The 18,993-nt window shown below is 41.1% G+C and overlaps 3 protein-coding genes across 3 annotated transcripts; 1 reads left to right on the top strand and 2 right to left on the bottom strand.

The window, feature by feature from the left end:
- Positions 1 to 2,333: 2,333 nt before the first annotated feature.
- LOC122778585 (gastrotropin-like) lies at positions 2,334 to 3,081 on the top strand. Its single transcript, XM_044040623.1, has 4 exons — positions 2,334 to 2,460; positions 2,549 to 2,712; positions 2,803 to 2,892; positions 2,966 to 3,081. The coding sequence occupies exons 1-4, from the start codon at positions 2,394 to 2,396 to the stop codon at positions 3,017 to 3,019; spliced, it is 375 nt and encodes a 124-aa protein (XP_043896558.1). The 5' UTR covers positions 2,334 to 2,393; the 3' UTR covers positions 3,020 to 3,081.
- Positions 3,082 to 3,529: 448 nt separating this feature from the next.
- LOC122778586 (gastrotropin-like) lies at positions 3,530 to 4,461 on the bottom strand. Its single transcript, XM_044040624.1, has 4 exons — positions 4,346 to 4,461; positions 4,064 to 4,224; positions 3,892 to 3,981; positions 3,530 to 3,793 (listed from the first exon to the last, which is right to left on the bottom strand). Exons 1-4 carry the CDS (start codon positions 4,410 to 4,412, stop codon positions 3,734 to 3,736), a joined length of 378 nt encoding a protein of 125 aa, XP_043896559.1. The 5' UTR covers positions 4,413 to 4,461; the 3' UTR covers positions 3,530 to 3,733.
- A 2,878-nt stretch (positions 4,462 to 7,339) lies between these two features.
- On the bottom strand, positions 7,340 to 17,195 carry LOC122778936 (alpha-1A adrenergic receptor-like). Its single transcript, XM_044041100.1, has 2 exons — positions 15,941 to 17,195; positions 7,340 to 8,484 (listed from the first exon to the last, which is right to left on the bottom strand). The coding sequence occupies exons 1-2, from the start codon at positions 16,911 to 16,913 to the stop codon at positions 7,922 to 7,924; spliced, it is 1,536 nt and encodes a 511-aa protein (XP_043897035.1). The 5' UTR covers positions 16,914 to 17,195; the 3' UTR covers positions 7,340 to 7,921.
- Positions 17,196 to 18,993: the final 1,798 nt, after the last annotated feature.

The following is an 18,993-nucleotide window of genomic DNA, read 5'->3' as shown; positions in this document are numbered from 1 at the left end:
GCGGAGGAGGTGGAGAGAGGGGGAGCAGCTCAGCGCTCAGGGCCGTCGGTTTAATAATGGATCATTCTCGCAGCCTCCTGTAAGCTTTTGTTTGTGGAGCTGAAACAGCAGGCTGTCGGCTTCCTGTGAATGTGTCCTCGGGGAAGAATTTGGAAAAGTGTTGGGTGGGGGTGCAGAGAGCAGGCTGCTCTGTGGGGGTCTTCACTACACGTGCTTTAGGTTTCAACGTGAGTGAAGGCATCAGGGCACATTATCAAAATCTACAGTTGAGCTTAGGTTTCCATGCGTATTTCAAAAGGTGTCTGTATTTCTTTATTATTTCTCTCCTTTTTTTAAGTATTACTTTTTTTTGGTCTTTTGAAAAATGTGTCTTAAAAGTTTTATTGATGGATTTATAGGTGGACACTGCTCTTTTTGCTTCATTTTCTACAAAATTTTACTAAACTGATTTACTATTATATACGTAGAATTAATGAATTATAAACTTGACCAAGAGACGAGGAAATAAACCAGAAACAAATACATGTTACACAAAGAGTCAGATGCGATCAGGGTTTTAAATCAATTCAGCTTTTCCCTCAGAAGAAACGACAGGTTCACCTGGCCCTGCTTTCACATATAACTTAGTCAAATTAAACCTCTCTGTGGTGCCGTGACTGCAGGTCAACTTCGACACTTTGATTAAACTACGTTTACACACTGACGTAATGTATTTTAGAGTAAATCTCTTGACCTCACACCGCAGTCGACATCAATGATATGACAATATGTGGAAATTATGTTGACATGGAGGAAGAATTGACATGAGCAGACTATAAATCTGTCTTCACTAACACAAGTGTAAGCCAACATAATGGGAATTATATTATATATAATTATATATACCATAATATCATTTAATCACATCTCATTAATGACAGTTTGGTGTTTACATCTTAGAAAAGGAAACAGTAACTCATCGCTATAGATACATAGATCAAAATTTGATGGAGGGATGATGCCTCTTAGTGGCAACAGTGGAGAAGTGCAGTTCCTCCACAGTAGAAGAGTCAGTGACAACATAAGAGTCTAAGACCTATGGCAAGTTTATTTATGTGTTTATTTTCATGGAGGGAAAAGAGACTCTTAAATGACCTAAATGAAATGGCTAAATGAGACCTTTGCAAAAACCAACTGTGGAAGAAAGAAAGAAGAATTAAAGTCAGATTTGAAAATGTGCAGAAATGTGAATGCATTGCAGTTAATGAAGAAGAATGCCGTCTTATAAAACAAGGTTTACTTTGATTAACAAATGACCACGTGAACATCGCACATAGAGGAGATGAACAAACAATAGAAGTTTCACTGAGGCAGTTTTGCTTCGAGGCTGCGGGGACTGTTTACTCAGGTGTGCATGATGTCGCACTTATGAAACCAGAAAACCTCCCAAGGCACATTTGACATGAAACTAATCTATTCAAATAGAATTCTCCTACCTTGGCTGAGCCGACACCAAGCACACGTTCATCTCCTGTGCCTGCAGCGCTCACTTGTGGCTCAGTAATTAAGACAAAAGAGCAGCACCAAACATTTGTTTTGGACCAGGTTGGCACAATAATTATGAGCGTGATGTGTTTGTCTAGCTATGTAACAAGTTATTGGGTATAATTTGAACAAATTCTGATGTTCAAAGACTGATGTTGTGCTCAAAGACAAAAGACAATTATCATAACAAAATGTGTGTCTCATTCAGAAAATGGTGTCGTAAGGTAGCAATAAACAAAACTTCAAAAAAAAAAAGCAAAATAAGATCGAGTTTCCTGGAATAAGAGCCTTAAACTCTCAAAGTTGATCAATTTTGGGGAATGTTTATTTTTTAATGATTTGTACGGGATAGAAAATCACTGTGTCGTAGACAAAAACAATAATAATGTTTTTAGTTTAGTTGTGATTGTTCTTAACATTTAATACTTCATGTTCATGTTATTCTCTTTGAATTAAAGACTTTATAATCTTGTGTGTGGAAACAAGATGATCTTTACAGCATTTATATCTCAGTTGTGTGGCTGTGGATATAACCATCGCATACTCAGTCCCACCTTAAGTGACAAGGACTATCCATTAACTCTGTCACATATAGGTTGTGTGTGTGTGTGTGTGTGTGTGTGTGTGTTTGTTTTTAAAATATTTTGTCACAAGTAACGCTGAGAAATATGTTGATATTCAAATAACAAAGAAGTCAGTATAGGCTTGTTGTAAATGGATTCATAAAGAGTTAACTAACTTTCTTACCTTGTTCAAGGAGACAAGGGTGTTGGCTCTGCCCTAAATTTTGCATGTGGAGAACTGAGCACATAAAAGTTGTCGTTGTTGAGTTTCCAGCATCAGCCTTCGACGGCAGAACTTCCTTCATCATGGCTTTTACGGGAAAGTACGTGCTGGAGACCCAGGAGAACTACGAGGAGTTCTTGAAGGCGGTTGGTGAGGAACTGTACTTATTTACTTTCATATATAAATTCTCTGTGTGACTGGATTACCATTTAATGATCGTTTTCTTTCTTCTCGACAGGGATTAAAGCCCTCGAGGACCTCAACAATCCCAACGTTGTAACAGACATCTATCAGAATGACACATTCAGACTGACTAAGTTGTTGGAGGACAAAACCTGGAACAATCAGTTCCTCATTGGGAGAGAGGCAGAGCTGAAAACTCTGGATGGAGAGAAATTCAAGGTTCATTATTTTCTACCTGTATGATATCAATACATAGTTTTTTTTGTTTTTTTTTTTAATTTGCAGTTTGATCATATATACTTGTTTCAGACCACTGTCACTCTGGATGGAGGAAAACTGAAGATTCACTTCCCCAACTATCTTTACACGGCTGAGGTGGTTGGTGACAAGCTCATCGAGGTGAGTGCACGCTCCTGTGCGACGACGCGCTCGTGAGCACGTGACAGATGTGTCCCTTTCCTTTCTTTTAAAGGTTAAGACAGTGGGTGCAGTATCGAGCACGCTGATCAGCAAGAAGATGAAATGAACTGCTTCACTTCAGAGGATCTGGGAACATGAATGACCCAATAAATCATGCTTCTCCCAGCATTCAAAATGCATCTTATTTGCTTCTTTTCATCAGTACAAAAAGTATGGACTAATAGGTTGTATTGATGTAATAAAAAAGTGTGGGCTGCGGCCTCCTAGTGGGCCTTGCAGGTACAGCAGGCGGGCAATAAGAGGTCATAACATTTTTTTCTAATTCATTTTAAAATAACCTTAATAAATCGATTTAAAGAAGCGATTAACAAAACAAAACAAGTCTAGTCACTTGTTCGCTCTGGAACATACAATAATTGTTGCAGAAAGACTTAATTATATGTTGTGTCGACTATGATGGAGCTGTGGCTTTCAAGTGGAAAGTATCGCTGTGCCACAGAAGTGGTTCAGAGTTTATATTATGCCACAGCATCTGGGAATGGATGATTTACAAGTTCAAATTATCAAAATTATATAAAACATTTTCACTAATGCAACACCAATGACCTGGAACAAGTAAAACATGACATTTTTTATTGGAATACACATGGTCAACATGTGGAAATACAGCATAGAGGACGATAACATTGACGGTATAAAGAAGAAAAATCCCACTTGCTCCTAATGTGAGATGTGGAAGTGGTTTGTAACTGGAGCACATCCACGATGAGTTTCACTTCCACAGCCTCTTTTCCTCTGCGGCGTGTTCAGTCTCGCAGCATTAGATTCGTTTGCTGACTCGTTTGAAAGTCACACCCTTCTCTCCAGGAGTTACGCAATTCTACAGAACACAAGGCAAAGATGTAAATGCAACAAGCCGCGATTCCTATTCATGTTGGTGAAGTTATTAAAAAGGAAGTCATGTGCTTTCATTCTCACCATCAACAGTTTGTCATCTTTGATCTCTGCCGTAAAGTGATACTGAGGAAACGGTATTGAAATCTTGCCGTCCTCCAGAGCAACGGTGGCCTAAAGGTCACGAGGACAAAAGTCACAAAGGGAAATTCTGTCGTGAGGCGGATCAGTTGAAAGCTTTCTGTCATGAACTTGCCTTGAATTTGGAGCCTTTCATTGTCGCCAGCTCACACTCCTGGCCAACGGTGAAGTTATTAGACCAGGTCCAGTTGGGGATGGACTGTGTCCAGGTGAAGCTGTCCCCGTCCTGAACCACCTCTGTCACCACTTTGTGGTCTGTCTTGGCAGAGGAAAGTCCTATGACAGAGAAGGTGAGACTCCAAATAAGGAACTTCAACAAACTGTGAAAGAATGACAGCCTATATTCATCTCTGCAAAAGCCTACGTATCAAAAAGATGAACAAAAAAATCCCAGTACCTACTGCTTCCAGAAATTCCTCATACTTCTCCTGACTCTCCAGCTCATATTTCCCAGTGAAAGCCATGATGGTGAAAGACAGGAGGTGAGAAAGGAGTAGAATAAAAAGGGAGGAGTGGCCTGCAGATTCTGTTCCTCTTGAATCACGACCAAACCTCGCCTCTTCTGTTCATCTCACATGCGATGAGAAATGCCAGCCACGGTTTTCCATGACGATTTGACACTGTGGTGAGACATCAGGTTTTACCTGCACTTGTGTCAAGTGACGAGGTTTTGTTTGCAAGTTTCAGCTTGTGGTGTAGTAAACTGCGAGAAAGACCAAGTGCATGGAGTCTACAGTATGCAAACACATTTATGCTGAGTCATTATTCTCCAACTGTGTAACAAATACTGCAATAATGTCACTAAGTCTGTGCAGTGAAGCATGATATACTGCATATACATGCTATATGATTTTTGGATTGTATCGGAATTCACATCTTTATCTGTACGATATCTGACCCAGTGATTTTGATATCTCGGACTGATACCGACTAACATCCCTACTCAAAATCTTTGTTCTGCGGCTGTACTTGAGATCTGCTTGAGGTCAAATAAACCAAACAAATGTGTAGCAAATAAATTGTCTGTTGAGTCAGAAATTTAAAAAAAAGCACTCGATGACTGGGATAAATCAGGGAACTACAAATATATCCGTGTGAAGGCAGGAAAGAACAACACAGGTGATTATACTGTCAATGGTGAGTCAGCTTGAGGATGTCTGGTGGCTTTAAGAAGAATGGAAATACACAGTGATTATTAGATGTTGCTAAAACTGACCATTACTTCCTCATTCTGAAAAGACTTAAATACTCCCTGACTGGTCTGTTATCCTGCGCTGAAGTCGCTGCCTCATTGCTTGACGTAAACTAAACTGTGCAGGTGTCAAGGTAACAGGAGACGTGGGTAAAGTGCTGTAAGGTGGAAAGATAGAGCACTTTACACTAAATGAAGGCCTGGTCCCTTTACAGGTGTGTCATCAATCTTTTAGCTGAATGGAAGAAAGAAATGAAATGCAGGTTTTTGAAAAGGCTGTGCTCTTAGCGAAGTATTAGCTGCACAGCATCAAGAAGACCAGTATCTTCTTCCAGAAACCCTTTATGCGACACAGAATGGAACAATGGATGAAAAACTCACCAAACAACTTAAGAACAAAAAACAGCCTCTCTCTCTCTGTGTATGTGTGTGTGTGTTTATACAGCCACCATCAGTTTGTCTTTCTGGATCTGGAAGCCCCACAGGATCTTATCTCTGTCATTCTCATCCATCTTGACCGTAGGACCTCCGCTCCATACTGGTGTTTCTGTTTCTTATTCCAGACACTTGGTTGTGCGCTTCCCCCGCCAGCATCTTACACCCTGCTGTGATGTTCTACACTGTCTTCGAGGCATCTTTGCACAGCTTACACCTGGGGGTCCTGGCTGGTGTGAGCCTCGACTGCTCTCGCCTTGCCTTAGGGCCTGTTCTTGTGCTGTCTTTCAGTCCAGCCTTCTCCTGGCACTGGTATGTTTTCCTAGTATCAGCCAGTTCTCAACTGCCTGAGGCATCCACTTAGCAGGTCATCACTGAAGGGCAACTTCCTGTTGTATTCTTGGATGTTAGGTGTTTCTTGTGGATAGAGGCTTTGATGCTCACTAGTCCTTGTCAGTTGCCTCTTTCCCCTGCCAAGTAATTATGCCAGCAGAATATTTGGTTAGTGGCAGGGCATAGGTATGGATGGCTTAGATCTTATTCAAGCCATTCAGCTGACTGTTGAAAACCTGCTTTGCTTGTTCTTAGTACTTGGCTGTGGCTGATCTCCTTGCTGCCTTGTCATGGTTCCCATTTGCCTGAGGGTTGCCAAGGTATTCATATCAATGTTGCACTTGTACTACATGAACTTAACTTAACTCCGCTCCATCAATTCCGATCATAAATTACACCAAACCGGTGCTAACGATCATCATTTTCAGTCAATACTGAGAAAACAGTTGTGTATGAGGCTTAAGACTCTGCTACCAAGGTGAGGTTGTGGGAGACAGTTTCATGTCACAGGTCATACACATATCATGGCAAGAGTGTCAGCAAAAAGGCACAAGGGAGTTATACTACATTCAAGAAGTGATGTTCATGCTCTTGAATGAGCTCAAAGAAATGGGCAACGTCGAGGACTGCAGATGCAGTGGTCGACCAAGGAAACTTAATGTGGCGGATGATCGACACTTCATGATCACTTCCCCACAAAAGCAGAGGATGTCGAGCAGTGCCATCAGCTCAGAACTGACAGAAAACGGTGGAAGCAAGGTACACCATCCAGTGACTGGAGGTCTCCATGGCGGACATTTCTGCAAATGGAGTTGTTGTTTGGTCAGGATTAATGGTGTCCTTAATACAGCTACTTAACCATCATGCAATGCCACGAGGGAAGCATCTGATGAGCCCCATATGTATTCTGCAGCAGGTCGGTGACCCCAAACATACAGCCAATGAAGAACTGTTTACAGCTTGAAGAAGAACATGGAGTTCTAGAAGTGATGGCAAGGCTGCACAGAGCCCAGATCTCTAAATCCCTAAATCCACAGAAGATGTTTGGAATAACCTTCTGCTGAGATCCTTCAAATACTGTGTGCAAGTGTACCTATAGGAATCCATGCTGGTTTGTTAGCTCACTCTGCATTTATATATATACATATATATATATATATATATATATAGATATACATCATCTACATCTTTTCCACCCCTATATATATATATATATATATATATATATATATATATATATACATATATATATATATATATATATATATATATATATATATATGTATAGATGCATAACTCAGACTCTTCTGCTTTTACATACTGTATATTTGGAAGGTTTATGACCAGTGATTATTTCACCTTGACGCAGTTAGAGCGTGCAATGACTTACATGTCGTGGTTAAATAAGACTATAAGAGTTTTCATTCAGGCAGTGTTTGAACAATGTTTGTACGTTTATTCGTTCACCAGTCACATTCCTAATATCAATATTCAGACATTTATGAACATCAAACATACAAATAACATATCGGATGATTGTGCGCATAGCGGATAAACCAGGTTATACTTTATTCCCACAACATAACAAATATCAAGTGACTGCAACAGAAAGGTGATCATTTCTCTTATCACGTATTTTACACAAGTTTTTTTTTGTTTTTGTTTTTTTTTCATGTTCAGTCTTTTTACAGGGTGTGGGAACATGGATAAGTTAAATCAATCAATGTTTGTTTATTTATAATTCATGCACCGGTGTCTTTCCAGCCCCAGTAGTTGTTTAGATTTGTTGTATTCAAACCCTTTTTGTCCAATAAAAAGAACACATTAGGTTAAACTAGAACAACAGCAGCATAGTCAACACTTCACCTTACATTGACCTCTAACGACAATGAAATCCACAGACAGATGGATGGATGATGGATGCAAATCTGTGTGTAATCCTACATTCACTCTCTCTGGTGACTTTGATCCCTACAAGAAATGAGCATGTCACTACTCACTGAGGCTCAGCGGTCACACCTTGTCTTCAGGCACGTAGCTGTCCTGTTTGCCTCCTCTCTTGTCTCTGTTCTTCCCAAAGGAGAAAGAAAAAACACCACCAGTATTCTCCACGGCTGCTTTACTCCCCCTTACCTCGCCTCTCAGTGCTCTCTGCTCATAGTCTACAGGGCTGCCGGGCAGCATATTGGGTGTGGAGGGAGTTGGGGTAGTTGCTCCCCAGATGTACAAAGTGTCCCCCTCTGGACAAGGTGGGAGACCCTTGGTCAGGTAGCTGGGGCTCGGACTGGCGGAGGACAGAGTACGCTGGCTGCCATTGAAGCAGCCAGAGTTGTGATCCGTAGAGCCTTTGCGCGAGTTTCCAGAGGAGCTGAAGTTGGAGGAGCGGTAATTGTAGGCTCTCCAGCCAGGACGTTTACGCTGGTGACACTGGCACTTGAGGATGCGAATGAAGGCCAGCTTGAACTCACGATTGTAGCACGGGTAGATGATGGGGTTCAAGCAGCTGTTGAAGTAGCCCAGCCAGAAGATCACTTTGAAGAGGGAGTCAGGTGGGCGCAGGTTCACATTAAAAGAGCCTGGGTGGAAAGATGTGGCAGAGAAGGGATAGTTAGATGATAAAAATGACACAGATGAAGAATTTATTAAGAATTTTTGAACTGTTGAATCAGGGCAGTATTACATGGCTGTATCCAAGGGCGTAGGTTTGTGTATGGACGGTGAGGACATAATAATATCTGGAGAAAGCCAGATTGTCCCTACCAGTATTTATCGTTGACTGATATTGTAATTCAAGTAAGAAATAGTCTCATTTATTCAGTATGTGCTTACTCCCTGTTTAGCTTCAACCAGTACACCAGACGACTGCTTCCACGTTTTGTATCCGCTTGAAGTGTATGCCAACACTGGCGTGATACTGTCTATGATCCTGCAGGTTAAACCAGTAGGTGGCAGCATTTAATCAGAATATCACAGAGTTGCATAGAAACACCAGGAAGGATAGTTATTTGTTCATCATTAAAAGAGAAAAACCTTGTGGGGACATTCATAGGCAAATAATAATAATAAAAAAAAAAAAACCAGTATGTGCATGTTGACTGTTCATTTCAAGCCCTTTCATGAGAACACACACACACACACACACACATGTTTATATATAAAGAAATACACTGTGGGTAAAATGAAAATATATATAAATGGGAGTTAACAAGCCTTTTTATATATTACAAACATATGCAAAAACACTGTAAACAAGCTCATCACATTAACTAGAGTTTAGTCTCTGCCCTCACTGTGCTTCAGTTCCCCTACTGTGCTGAAAGAGAGGAAGAATATCTCACACTAATGAGGTGAGAGGGCGACGGCTGAGGATAAAAGGAATTAATACGAGTATTATGTGTGAGGTTAGTGCGAAAGAAAGAACAGGACAGACAAACTGCATGTCTGCATGTGTGGGCGGATGTAAATGTTTCTTTAGGCCAAGCTACAGAGCGAGGACGCAACAAAGTAATCTGCAGATTTCACGCGATAAACGGCAGGTGCATCATCGAGACCACAGCTTCCTTCTTTGTGAAGATCAGATCAAGAGCATTAACATTTACTGTATCTTAAGTGCTATTCGGTACATTATCTTTCATAGCCGTGAAATGTTGCAGGTAGTGGGGAGGAGCGTTAAAAATGATTTTGGAAACTCTCAAAGCGTTTCAATGTGACGCCACAAAACCAAACAAGCAAACACACACACACACGTCATTTGTACATATATAATACTTCAGTCCTTTGGGTAACGTGAATAAAAGTGAGGAACCAGGACTTTTATTGACTTTCATTAACTTTCATTTAATGACACTACAACTGTGTGTGTGTGTGTGTGTATGTGTGTGTGTGTGTGTGTATTTCTGCTGCTGCTTTAATGTGATTTCATAGCTGTATGAGTTAGGTGTGTGATTGGATACAGAGTGAGGTGAAAATCAATCTTGTACCTTAATTCATGTCTTTCTTTGTGTCCTTCCCTGTCCATCACACTTTACTTTTTTTTTGGATGATAACTCACTCTCAGCATCACAGATTACTATATTTATCTATTTTTGGTCTTTCCCTTATTGAATGTAAAACAAAACAAAAAGCAAAGCTTAAAATGAAAAAAGTAAATGTAAAACTTTGTGTGTGATAAAAGATTAAATGGACAAACTAAACTAATCAGTTGATTGCTGTGTCAACAGTTGAGAATAGCAGTCGTAACATGTCAAATCTTAACAAACTGATGTTATTGGATCTTTCTGTTTGGAGAAAGATTGTGTAGGCCTGGGTTATTTTGGTCTCCACAAAGACCATGAGATGAAACGCTTCTGGCCTTTAAAGTACGGGATAAAAGAGTAGGATATTGGAGTGACAACAGACCCCACTGTCATCACATGTGTTAGGCTACATGTTTGTATATTTAGGCTCTGTGTGAATGTGGTCAACTTTTCTCCCTTGAAGAGTGTTTATGTTGAAAAGCTGTAGTCAAAACTGCAGAGGATAAGAGGGGCATGGCTGCAGGTCAGAGGTCAGGAGATGACAGTGGGAGAGTTATTGTTGGTGGTCTCACCACTGCTGCAGAGAGAAATCTTTGCACCTCCTTCCTGACACACACACACACACACACACACACTCTGTAGAAGACAGGAACATCTTAACAAAACAAAGCATCCTGTTATTGTCATCACTGGGAGAAGCAGTGCATATTCCATACACACACACACACACACTGGTTTCCATTAACCTTAATCATAATTATACTGACTTAAGCTAATAAGCTAAGTAAGCTAATTCTTACCCTGACCTCAGTCGAACTTTAAAACATGTCTTCACCTGAAAAAGTAGTAATTTACATTATGAGGAGATGATTTTTGTCCCCATATGGAAGACAAGTCCCCATAATGGGACTGAGTGATCAGATTTAGGTCCCCACACATGCACGCACACACGCTCACCTATTTGTCTTATGAAACAGCACTGACTTCCATTCATATGGACAGCCTACACAAAGCCTTGTCCATAACCATAACCATAACCAGTTAATGCCTAACGCTAACCTTAACCTAATCACCGTTCAAATCTTAGCCCTTTTAACCAAAGTGACCAGATTCTCCTCATTGAGTTCTGCGTCATTGGTCACAAACACACACACACCAAAAACTCACCTATCCTGTTTCATAGCACCCCTAAATATGATTAATATGTCTTGATCTAAAAGGACAGGAGAGTTATTACCCTTGCAGATTGCTTTCAATGAAACTATAGCATGAAACTGTTGGGCTGGAAAAATTGGGCTGACATCCCAGGGACCTGTGCGTTCACCCCCGCTGCCCTGTGGCCCCTTGAGCTGGCAGCTCTGCCACTTCCTTTCTCCTCCATTACTTTGACACTTAAAGCTCTCATTAGGCCCCCCCCGCTTCAAAAACCATTTGCCAGCTTGCTCCATGTAACAAAAAACACCCTAAAACATCTCACACGTGTGAGATGCACACACATGCACACAGTTACAGTCAGTTTGCCAAAAAACACATACACCGAAACAATTGGTCCGAACACCTCCAAGTGTTGGTTTCTATCACATTTGAGCACGCTGCTTGCACCCATTAAATGTGAGCCCTTCACAGGACATTAGTGTCTGTGCTGGGTGTTAAATAGAAAAAAAAAAAGCCGCAGGACAGTGTGTGCAATAAAATAATATGCTGTATCTCCCTGAGGACTAATGATTTCTCTTTGGTCGAGCAAAAACTCAATGAAATGCTAAACATAAAGCCTAATTCTTCCTCTGAACCTTTATTGTCCTATGTTTTTTCCATGCAATGCCATAAAACGTCTTAAAAACAACTTTTGAGACATATAAAATGATTCAGTTCAAGCTCTAAATGTGTGTTCTACTTGTGCTGTGCACTACACTATTATATCAAAATAGAAACATGTCAATAATATGTGAAGACAAAAAGAACTGTATATCAACAAAAATCTGTCATTACACTAAGTTATACAGGAAAACATTGTGACATCATCCAATTTCTAGCCCTTTTTAAAATGAATAAGCACATCATTTTAAATGCCTTTTTTAATAACCATCAATCATTGGATCGTCAAGGAACCTATGCAGTATCATTTACTTACTACTTATATCAATAAAATTGATATTTAATGGTTGGCAAATGTAGTCATTTGTAGTATTTTTGGTAAATTTTATGTATTTGAGAAGTTAATTAATAATTGTGTCAATAAAAAGTAGTGACACTCACTTTTCCTTTTCACTGTGTGTCAACACAGTGTTGTGAAATAACAGTAAGTGTGTGTGTGTGTGTGTGAACCTTTGGGACTGGAGGACTTAGGCTCGCCATTTATGTACAGAAAAACAAACACAAAAGGATGTGTGAATCAGCCTGCTGAGGTTGGTGACTGAAGCAGAGACTACATCTATTTCTTTAAGCTGCTTATAGTCAACAGCTGAGACCTCAGGAGTATAGAGCGGCTCATGCTGGCAGCATCCGTCCAACCTCACTTTCATCTTTTAAACTCAGTGTAGACAGAGGAGAGAGAAGCAGCTGTGGCCTCGCTTGAACCCCCGACATGAACATACAGCACGTGCACATGAACACACATAAATATTTTATCACCCTACACACACACACACACACACACACACACACACACACAACACTGAGCAGTAACCAAGCAGCTCCCACATACATTACAAAAGAGTGACAGTATTCAGAGGAAGTAGCAGGATAATAACTAGTGTGAGGCAGGAAATCCCAAATCAGTGGGTGGAGGCGAATGAACAATCAGGGAGCAACATGAGGAGGGTGCCGCTGCACTATCACAGTCAACACAGGGGCACAAACTTCAAGTAAAGCTGCACTTTAGGGAATATCGCTGGAACAGCAGCCGAGTGTGGAGTTTTTGTACAGTAAGGTCAGCAGCTAATTTGAGCGTGTGCTCTCTTTCTGAACTGCCCTGGGATTGGTCAAAGCCGCCTCTGAAACTGCGCATGGAGTAGTGACGGTAAATGTCCACTAGGGCGCAAAGGGCTTCCCGCTAAGTGGTGTCCAATGAATGACTGGGAGTTGCCTCCTACAACCACCACAACACGTGTGATCATTGTCACTATAACTTTTTTTAGCCCGAACCGTTGCGCTTCACTTGCGCTTAGTTGCGTTGAAAAATACCGGTGTGCTAAAAATCAATGGGTCATCTTCAGACGTTCTTTGGTGGGCTCTCTGCTGCTGGATTTCAAGCCAGATTGTGTCTCTTAACCGATTTTTGATGAAAAATAACCCATGAAGTGAAGTATTGTTTTTAGTGGCTCTTGTGCATCTGTCTGTCTGTCTGTCTGTTTGTTGGTTTGCGTTTCCGCACTTGCACTTGCCAATATGACCAGCAGAGGCCACCAGAGGCTTGTCGCGTGAATGGAGTGAAGTCTGCCGTCTCTGACCGCCTTGTTTTATTTTGAAAAGCAATGGTTTCAGATCTTAAGTCGGTAGTTTTGCGTGGAAGCGAGTCAGGCCGGACACCTCTGGTTTGCATAATGTTGCCTGGGCTTTCGCTTCATCCAAATGAGCAGTGGAAATGCAACACTTCACCACAATGCACTGCACGACTGTTTACATATGCAGAGGTGGGTAAGTAACGCGCTACATTTACTCCGTTACAAATACTTGAGTTAATTTTGTGGAAAAAAAAATAATTTTAGGAGTAGTTTTATTGCAACATCCTTTTACTTGAGTATATATTTGAAGAAAGAACGGTACTTTTACACCGTTCCATTTGACAAAGTGATGGTCGTTACTTCATTTTTTAATATCTTTTTTTTTATATTACACATGCAATCTATTTCTCTCCCTGTTGACTATGGCAGACAAAATATTTCCAATCAAATGAGTCATATGACAAGTGTTTATTATCTTAAAGTAACAGTACTTTTACTTGAGTCATTTCTTTGTCTACTCTAACCACCTCTATTCATATATACAATGAATGTGTCATTTGGAAATCACAGGACTAGTGAACTCATACCTAAAGCCTATAAACAGAGCCTAGAAAAAGTGCACAAATGTCTTTCTCTGTGTCTTTCTATCCCTCTCTCGGATTACTTGATTTACATTATATTCTAAGGTTATTATGGAATTATTCATCAACAGCATAAATAAAATCCTACCTACTGTACTTACGGAAACAACAATGTCTTTCTGGTGCTTTGGCATGATGTATCAGTATGTTACACCAGCGACTGTGCAGAGAAACATAACCGCGGCAGGTTTCATGGCACTTTGTTAATTAGTGTGACACAAACGGGCCCCTTCCAAAACCTCTGCAAATCTCAACATTGGAAAATGTAATTTGTTATGTGCTTTTAGTATTTGACTGAGACAGCCAATAATCCCTGCTATGTGACACTGCATAGTAATCCTGCCCCAGGTGTGTGTGCCCCGTATGAGTGTGTCCATGTGAGGATGTGATGAAGGGAAGCTCAAAGCCAGGGGCGTAAACACATTCCCACATGACCACCGTGAATGTACAACCTCATTTTTCACACTCTTCCCCACAAAACAACACAAGGGAACCATTTAGCCACAAAATATTGTTAAATAGGAGTGTTGAATGCTGGCTAACCACAGTGGCCTGAGTGAGACTGGAGTTTATTTGAAATAAAGGTAAAGAAGTATTTGCCTTAAAGTAACTGCACTTTGGTGCAGCAAAAATCAATGTTTATGTACTGTGTGTATTGACATAGATAATAATGAAAGGTCTGCATTAATCAAAGCTCAAGTCTGGGAGGAGAAGAGATAAGGGACAAGATGAGGTGACTGTAAGACTGAACGACTTTTTTTCCCACATCAATTTCAATCCTGTGTGTGAAGCTTATTTTACATGCACAAAGGTTAAATTAAGTGCAAAAAAACATGCAAACATAAATTTGATTTAATCAAATTCTATTTTGTGAGTTAGTTTTCTAAATGACTCTGTCTCAACTGGTCCTGGTTCAAAATCTATATCTAAATCTAGTCACGAAACCTTGACTGTAAAGCCAAGTCAGGCTACTTTGTTTCATAAATGCAGAATATTGTGATTTGCATTAGTAATATTCGTGAAATGAGCGGGAATTGTTTGATTATGATTAAAAAAACTGATAAAAAACAATTTATCAAAACTTTGCTGTTAGACATTTTGTAATATGAAACATGTTGTGTTATTTCAGATATATATATTATTCTTACACATACTGTACATGAAATAGGCAAAAATGGAGAGGGTGGCCCCCGAAACAAGCCTCTGTGCAAGGCTACGAAAACTCCAGAGCCAGCCCTGCTCTCAGGATTAACTGACAAGAGCAGAGAAGGCCATAGTCTTCACAAACACGGAGTGTGTGTGTTGCATCAGAAGAGATTAAGAGTAAATCTGGAAATAATGTAATAAAAACACAAAAAATATTTGCTTAAACTGGATAAAGAATTCCTCCTCTGGTGTTTTGATCCATTATTAAGGCGCCGGATTCTCAGACTACAGAGTCACAACACAGTAAATCGTGCTGACATGAAACATCTGAGTGTATCTCAGTTAAAAAGTCTGCGTGTGTGAAAACTGTCACGCAAACAAACTTAATTAAATACACCGTGGAATAATACAGCTACTACTCCCTCTGTGCTATATTGAATCGTGCAATAATTTATGGATGGTGTTATCTTTTTACCCCTGTAATAAAAATGACCACTCCAGTATATCGAAGCCCACTCACTGGTTGGGTAACGATTCAAAGTAGTAAATGCTTCCCAGGAGAATTTCACCAGTGTAAGTTATAGATATGATTTACAGTACCTGAGGACTGCAGCAGTCTGGAACTCTTACTGTTTAGTCTCCCCACAAGCATTAATACATTTCAGCAAATCTTATTGAACGTAATCAAATGTTGTTTGATTGAGCAAAAAAATAAATAGGTAAAGGTTGTATTTTTTGGGTGTCCTTAAACACAATACACGTGACCTTGTGACCTTGTGAACGTACCTATGGGTAAGGCGAGAAAGAAGGGCAGCCAACAGAGCGTAAACATGCCGACAACCACTCCCAAAGTTTTAGCTGCTTTCTTCTCCCGGGAGAACTTCAGAAGTTTCACTGTGAGGGAACTTCTCGACTGGTGCGCGCGGCCCTTGCCGGTGCTTGAAGCGCAGGTCTCCTCCTGCACTTGTGATCCCTTGTGGATCCTGAGGGTCAGCTCGCCGGAGTTCATCCTCTCGCGCATCACACCTGCCTCCAGATTTTTTGTGGTTCGTTTGGCGACTATGTACACTCGGCAGTACATGGCGAGAATGACGACTAGGGGGATGTAAAAGGAGCCGAGGGATGAGAAGAGCGCGTAAAACGGCTCCTCGGTGATAGGGCACACCGTGTCGTCCGGCGACGGCGGCTGTTTCCACCCGAACAGAGGCCCGATGGAAATGACCACGGAGAGCACCCACACGCCGAGCATGGCCAGCAGAGCCCGCTTCTCCGTCACGATGCCCGGGTACTGCAGTGGGTGGCTCACTCCAATGTACCGGTCGATGGATATTACGCACAGGCTCATGATGGACGCGGTGCAGCACAGCACATCCACCGCCGCCCAGATGTCACAGAAGATCCTGCCGAACACCCAGTAGTCTAGGATCTCCAGAGTGGCGGACACCGGCAGCACCGTGGTGCCCAGCAGCAGGTCAGCGATGGCCAGGTTGATGATGAAGTAGTTCGTCGGGGTCCGCAGGTGCCTGTTACACACGACCGAGAGGATGACGAGGATGTTCCCTGCGATGGCAAACACGATGAAGGCGCCCAGCACCAAGCCCAGAGGGATGGCTCGGGTGAGATCCAGCTCGCTAGACTCCGTGTGGTTCCCGCTGGAGCTGTTGGTGAAGTTGACCTGGGATGAGGCGACCGCAGTCCCATCGAGTTCCGAAGAACCGTTTTTCCAAAACCGTGTGACATTGTCAATGCTCAGACTCATTTTGATTCAGGGGGTCCTCCATAGCAGGCTTCAGACGACTTGTAACTACAACTCACAAAAATGTTTTTCTTTGATAGAGATAAATTCACTTTTGGCTCCGGGCTCCAAGTCCGCATGGTTTAACATGACGTTTGCGCGTTCGTTTTCCAAATATTGTTTGACGAGACAGATCCGTGCACAGGGCAGCTCCACAGACTCCTCACAGTCCCTCTCCCTTCACGCTCCTTTGAGCTCAGAGGAGAAGTGAGCAGGACAGCAGTCATCCCCTGCCTCCTCTCCACCACAGACAGCTCCCTTTGCCATACACTGACCAAACATTCAAGTCGAGCGCACATGACGCGTTGTTCCACGAGGAGCTGTGCGTCAACAGAAACCGCGCCGAATGTTTTTGTATCATTTCATGCATCGTAGATGGAGCAGGGCTTTGGATCAAGCCATGTCTTAGAGATAAGTGTCTTTCCTCCAGCTTTCTGTCTTGCCTTTACCTCTGAGGACCCTTAAAAAAGGAAGGGATGATTTGACAGTGGCAGGAGAAAAAAAGAAAGAAAGAAAAAAGCCTAATACAAAAACTCTTTTATGCAATTCCAGGTTCACCATATACTCCTATATAAATCACAGTTTGAATCAGACCAGTTTATTTCTATGATTCATGAAAACATTCGGGGTTAAGTGGAAAAAGGTGAGCAGATAAGAAAATCACTTAGAGTCTCCTCTCCGTGTATTTCTTATAAAATAGATTCCTATTATGGTAAAGCAAAGGAGTCCCTCAAAGTAATCTCATTTTGGATGTGAGCTCAGTTAGTGAGGAGAAAATGATTTTATGGCCTGAGTTCAGACACGCGCACATTCCTGAAATTGAGTTTCCTCCTATTTAAGACTGTTTTGCCTTTGACAAACGGCAAAAGAAATGTCCTTTTAGTGAATGCACTTGAAAACTCACCACAGTGTGTTTGAAGTGTTTTGGAAACACAATAATTGGTGTTGTCTTTTCGCCATAACAGTTATCATCATGTAATCTTTGAACCAGGGTATGTACTAACAGTTATAAACAGTGTGCTTATTCAACCTCCATTTTTTTTTTTTTATTTAAAGACAAACCACTTTTTTCCACTAATCATTCTTTTTATGCAACCAAATCCTCAGACTCTTTATTTTCTTTTTCCCTGTAAAAAAATTATATGTAAAAAAGTTGATGTCCATCATGCAGTTCATTCTTCAAACTCTCATGTTTGTGTAACAACTGGAGAACACGTAATGGTAAATATGCTGGTTTTTTTATGTTAATTGCTGATGAAACGCTTATAATTAAAACTGCATTATTTTAACAGCATCTTCACACCTACACTCAGCAGCTTCCACCTCTTCCATATTCAAAACACTCTGCGGCACCATGGGAAAAAAAGCAAAACAAATGCCTTTAATGAATATTGTACAGAACAGATTATATGAACAGAATGGTTTTGAATAGTTTTTTTGGGCTATAATACAAGTTTCACTTCAGTAGAGATGCCAAGGAATTGAAACTACAACAAGAGACTCATTATGAAATGTGTGTTCAATCACCTTCAGTGTGAAAATGACACTTGTCCGTGAATCACTTTGGCCTCATCACCAAAAGCGCTTATGTAAGGCACGAGTGAACTGAAGAACTCCGCATGCACAGCAAAAATGATTAAGTGAAGAATTTGTACAGATGTCTTCGGGTTCTCCAGACCTCACAGTGATCTCCAGCTGTAAATCACCATCTCCCTGAATTTTTACAATGTGGGGCAGAGAGGATTCTTTCAGAGGGCATTAGGCATTTAACCTTCACATTCTCTCAATCCTTACACAGGCATACACACTGAGCATCTTTCTAAAAAAGATGAATCCCCTGGAATGATTGATTGAAGACCGAGCTCTCAGGTTTCCTCTGCTCAACAAGTGCTGCTGGATAGAGAAGTTTCTTATCAATCTCTTAAAATTCAGCTTGGACAGAGCTGCCCTTCATTCTTCTCCTGTGCTGGTTCAATTTGTCATCTTGGCAGGGGAGGGCAACGCACATCTTGAAATGACATAAACCACTTCAATTCTTAAAAAG

This window comes from Solea senegalensis, linkage group LG12 (assembly GCF_019176455.1).
Source record: "Solea senegalensis isolate Sse05_10M linkage group LG12, IFAPA_SoseM_1, whole genome shotgun sequence".
Lineage (NCBI taxonomy): Eukaryota > Metazoa > Chordata > Actinopteri > Pleuronectiformes > Soleidae > Solea > Solea senegalensis.
This window is presented reverse-complemented; position numbering and strand designations above follow the sequence as displayed.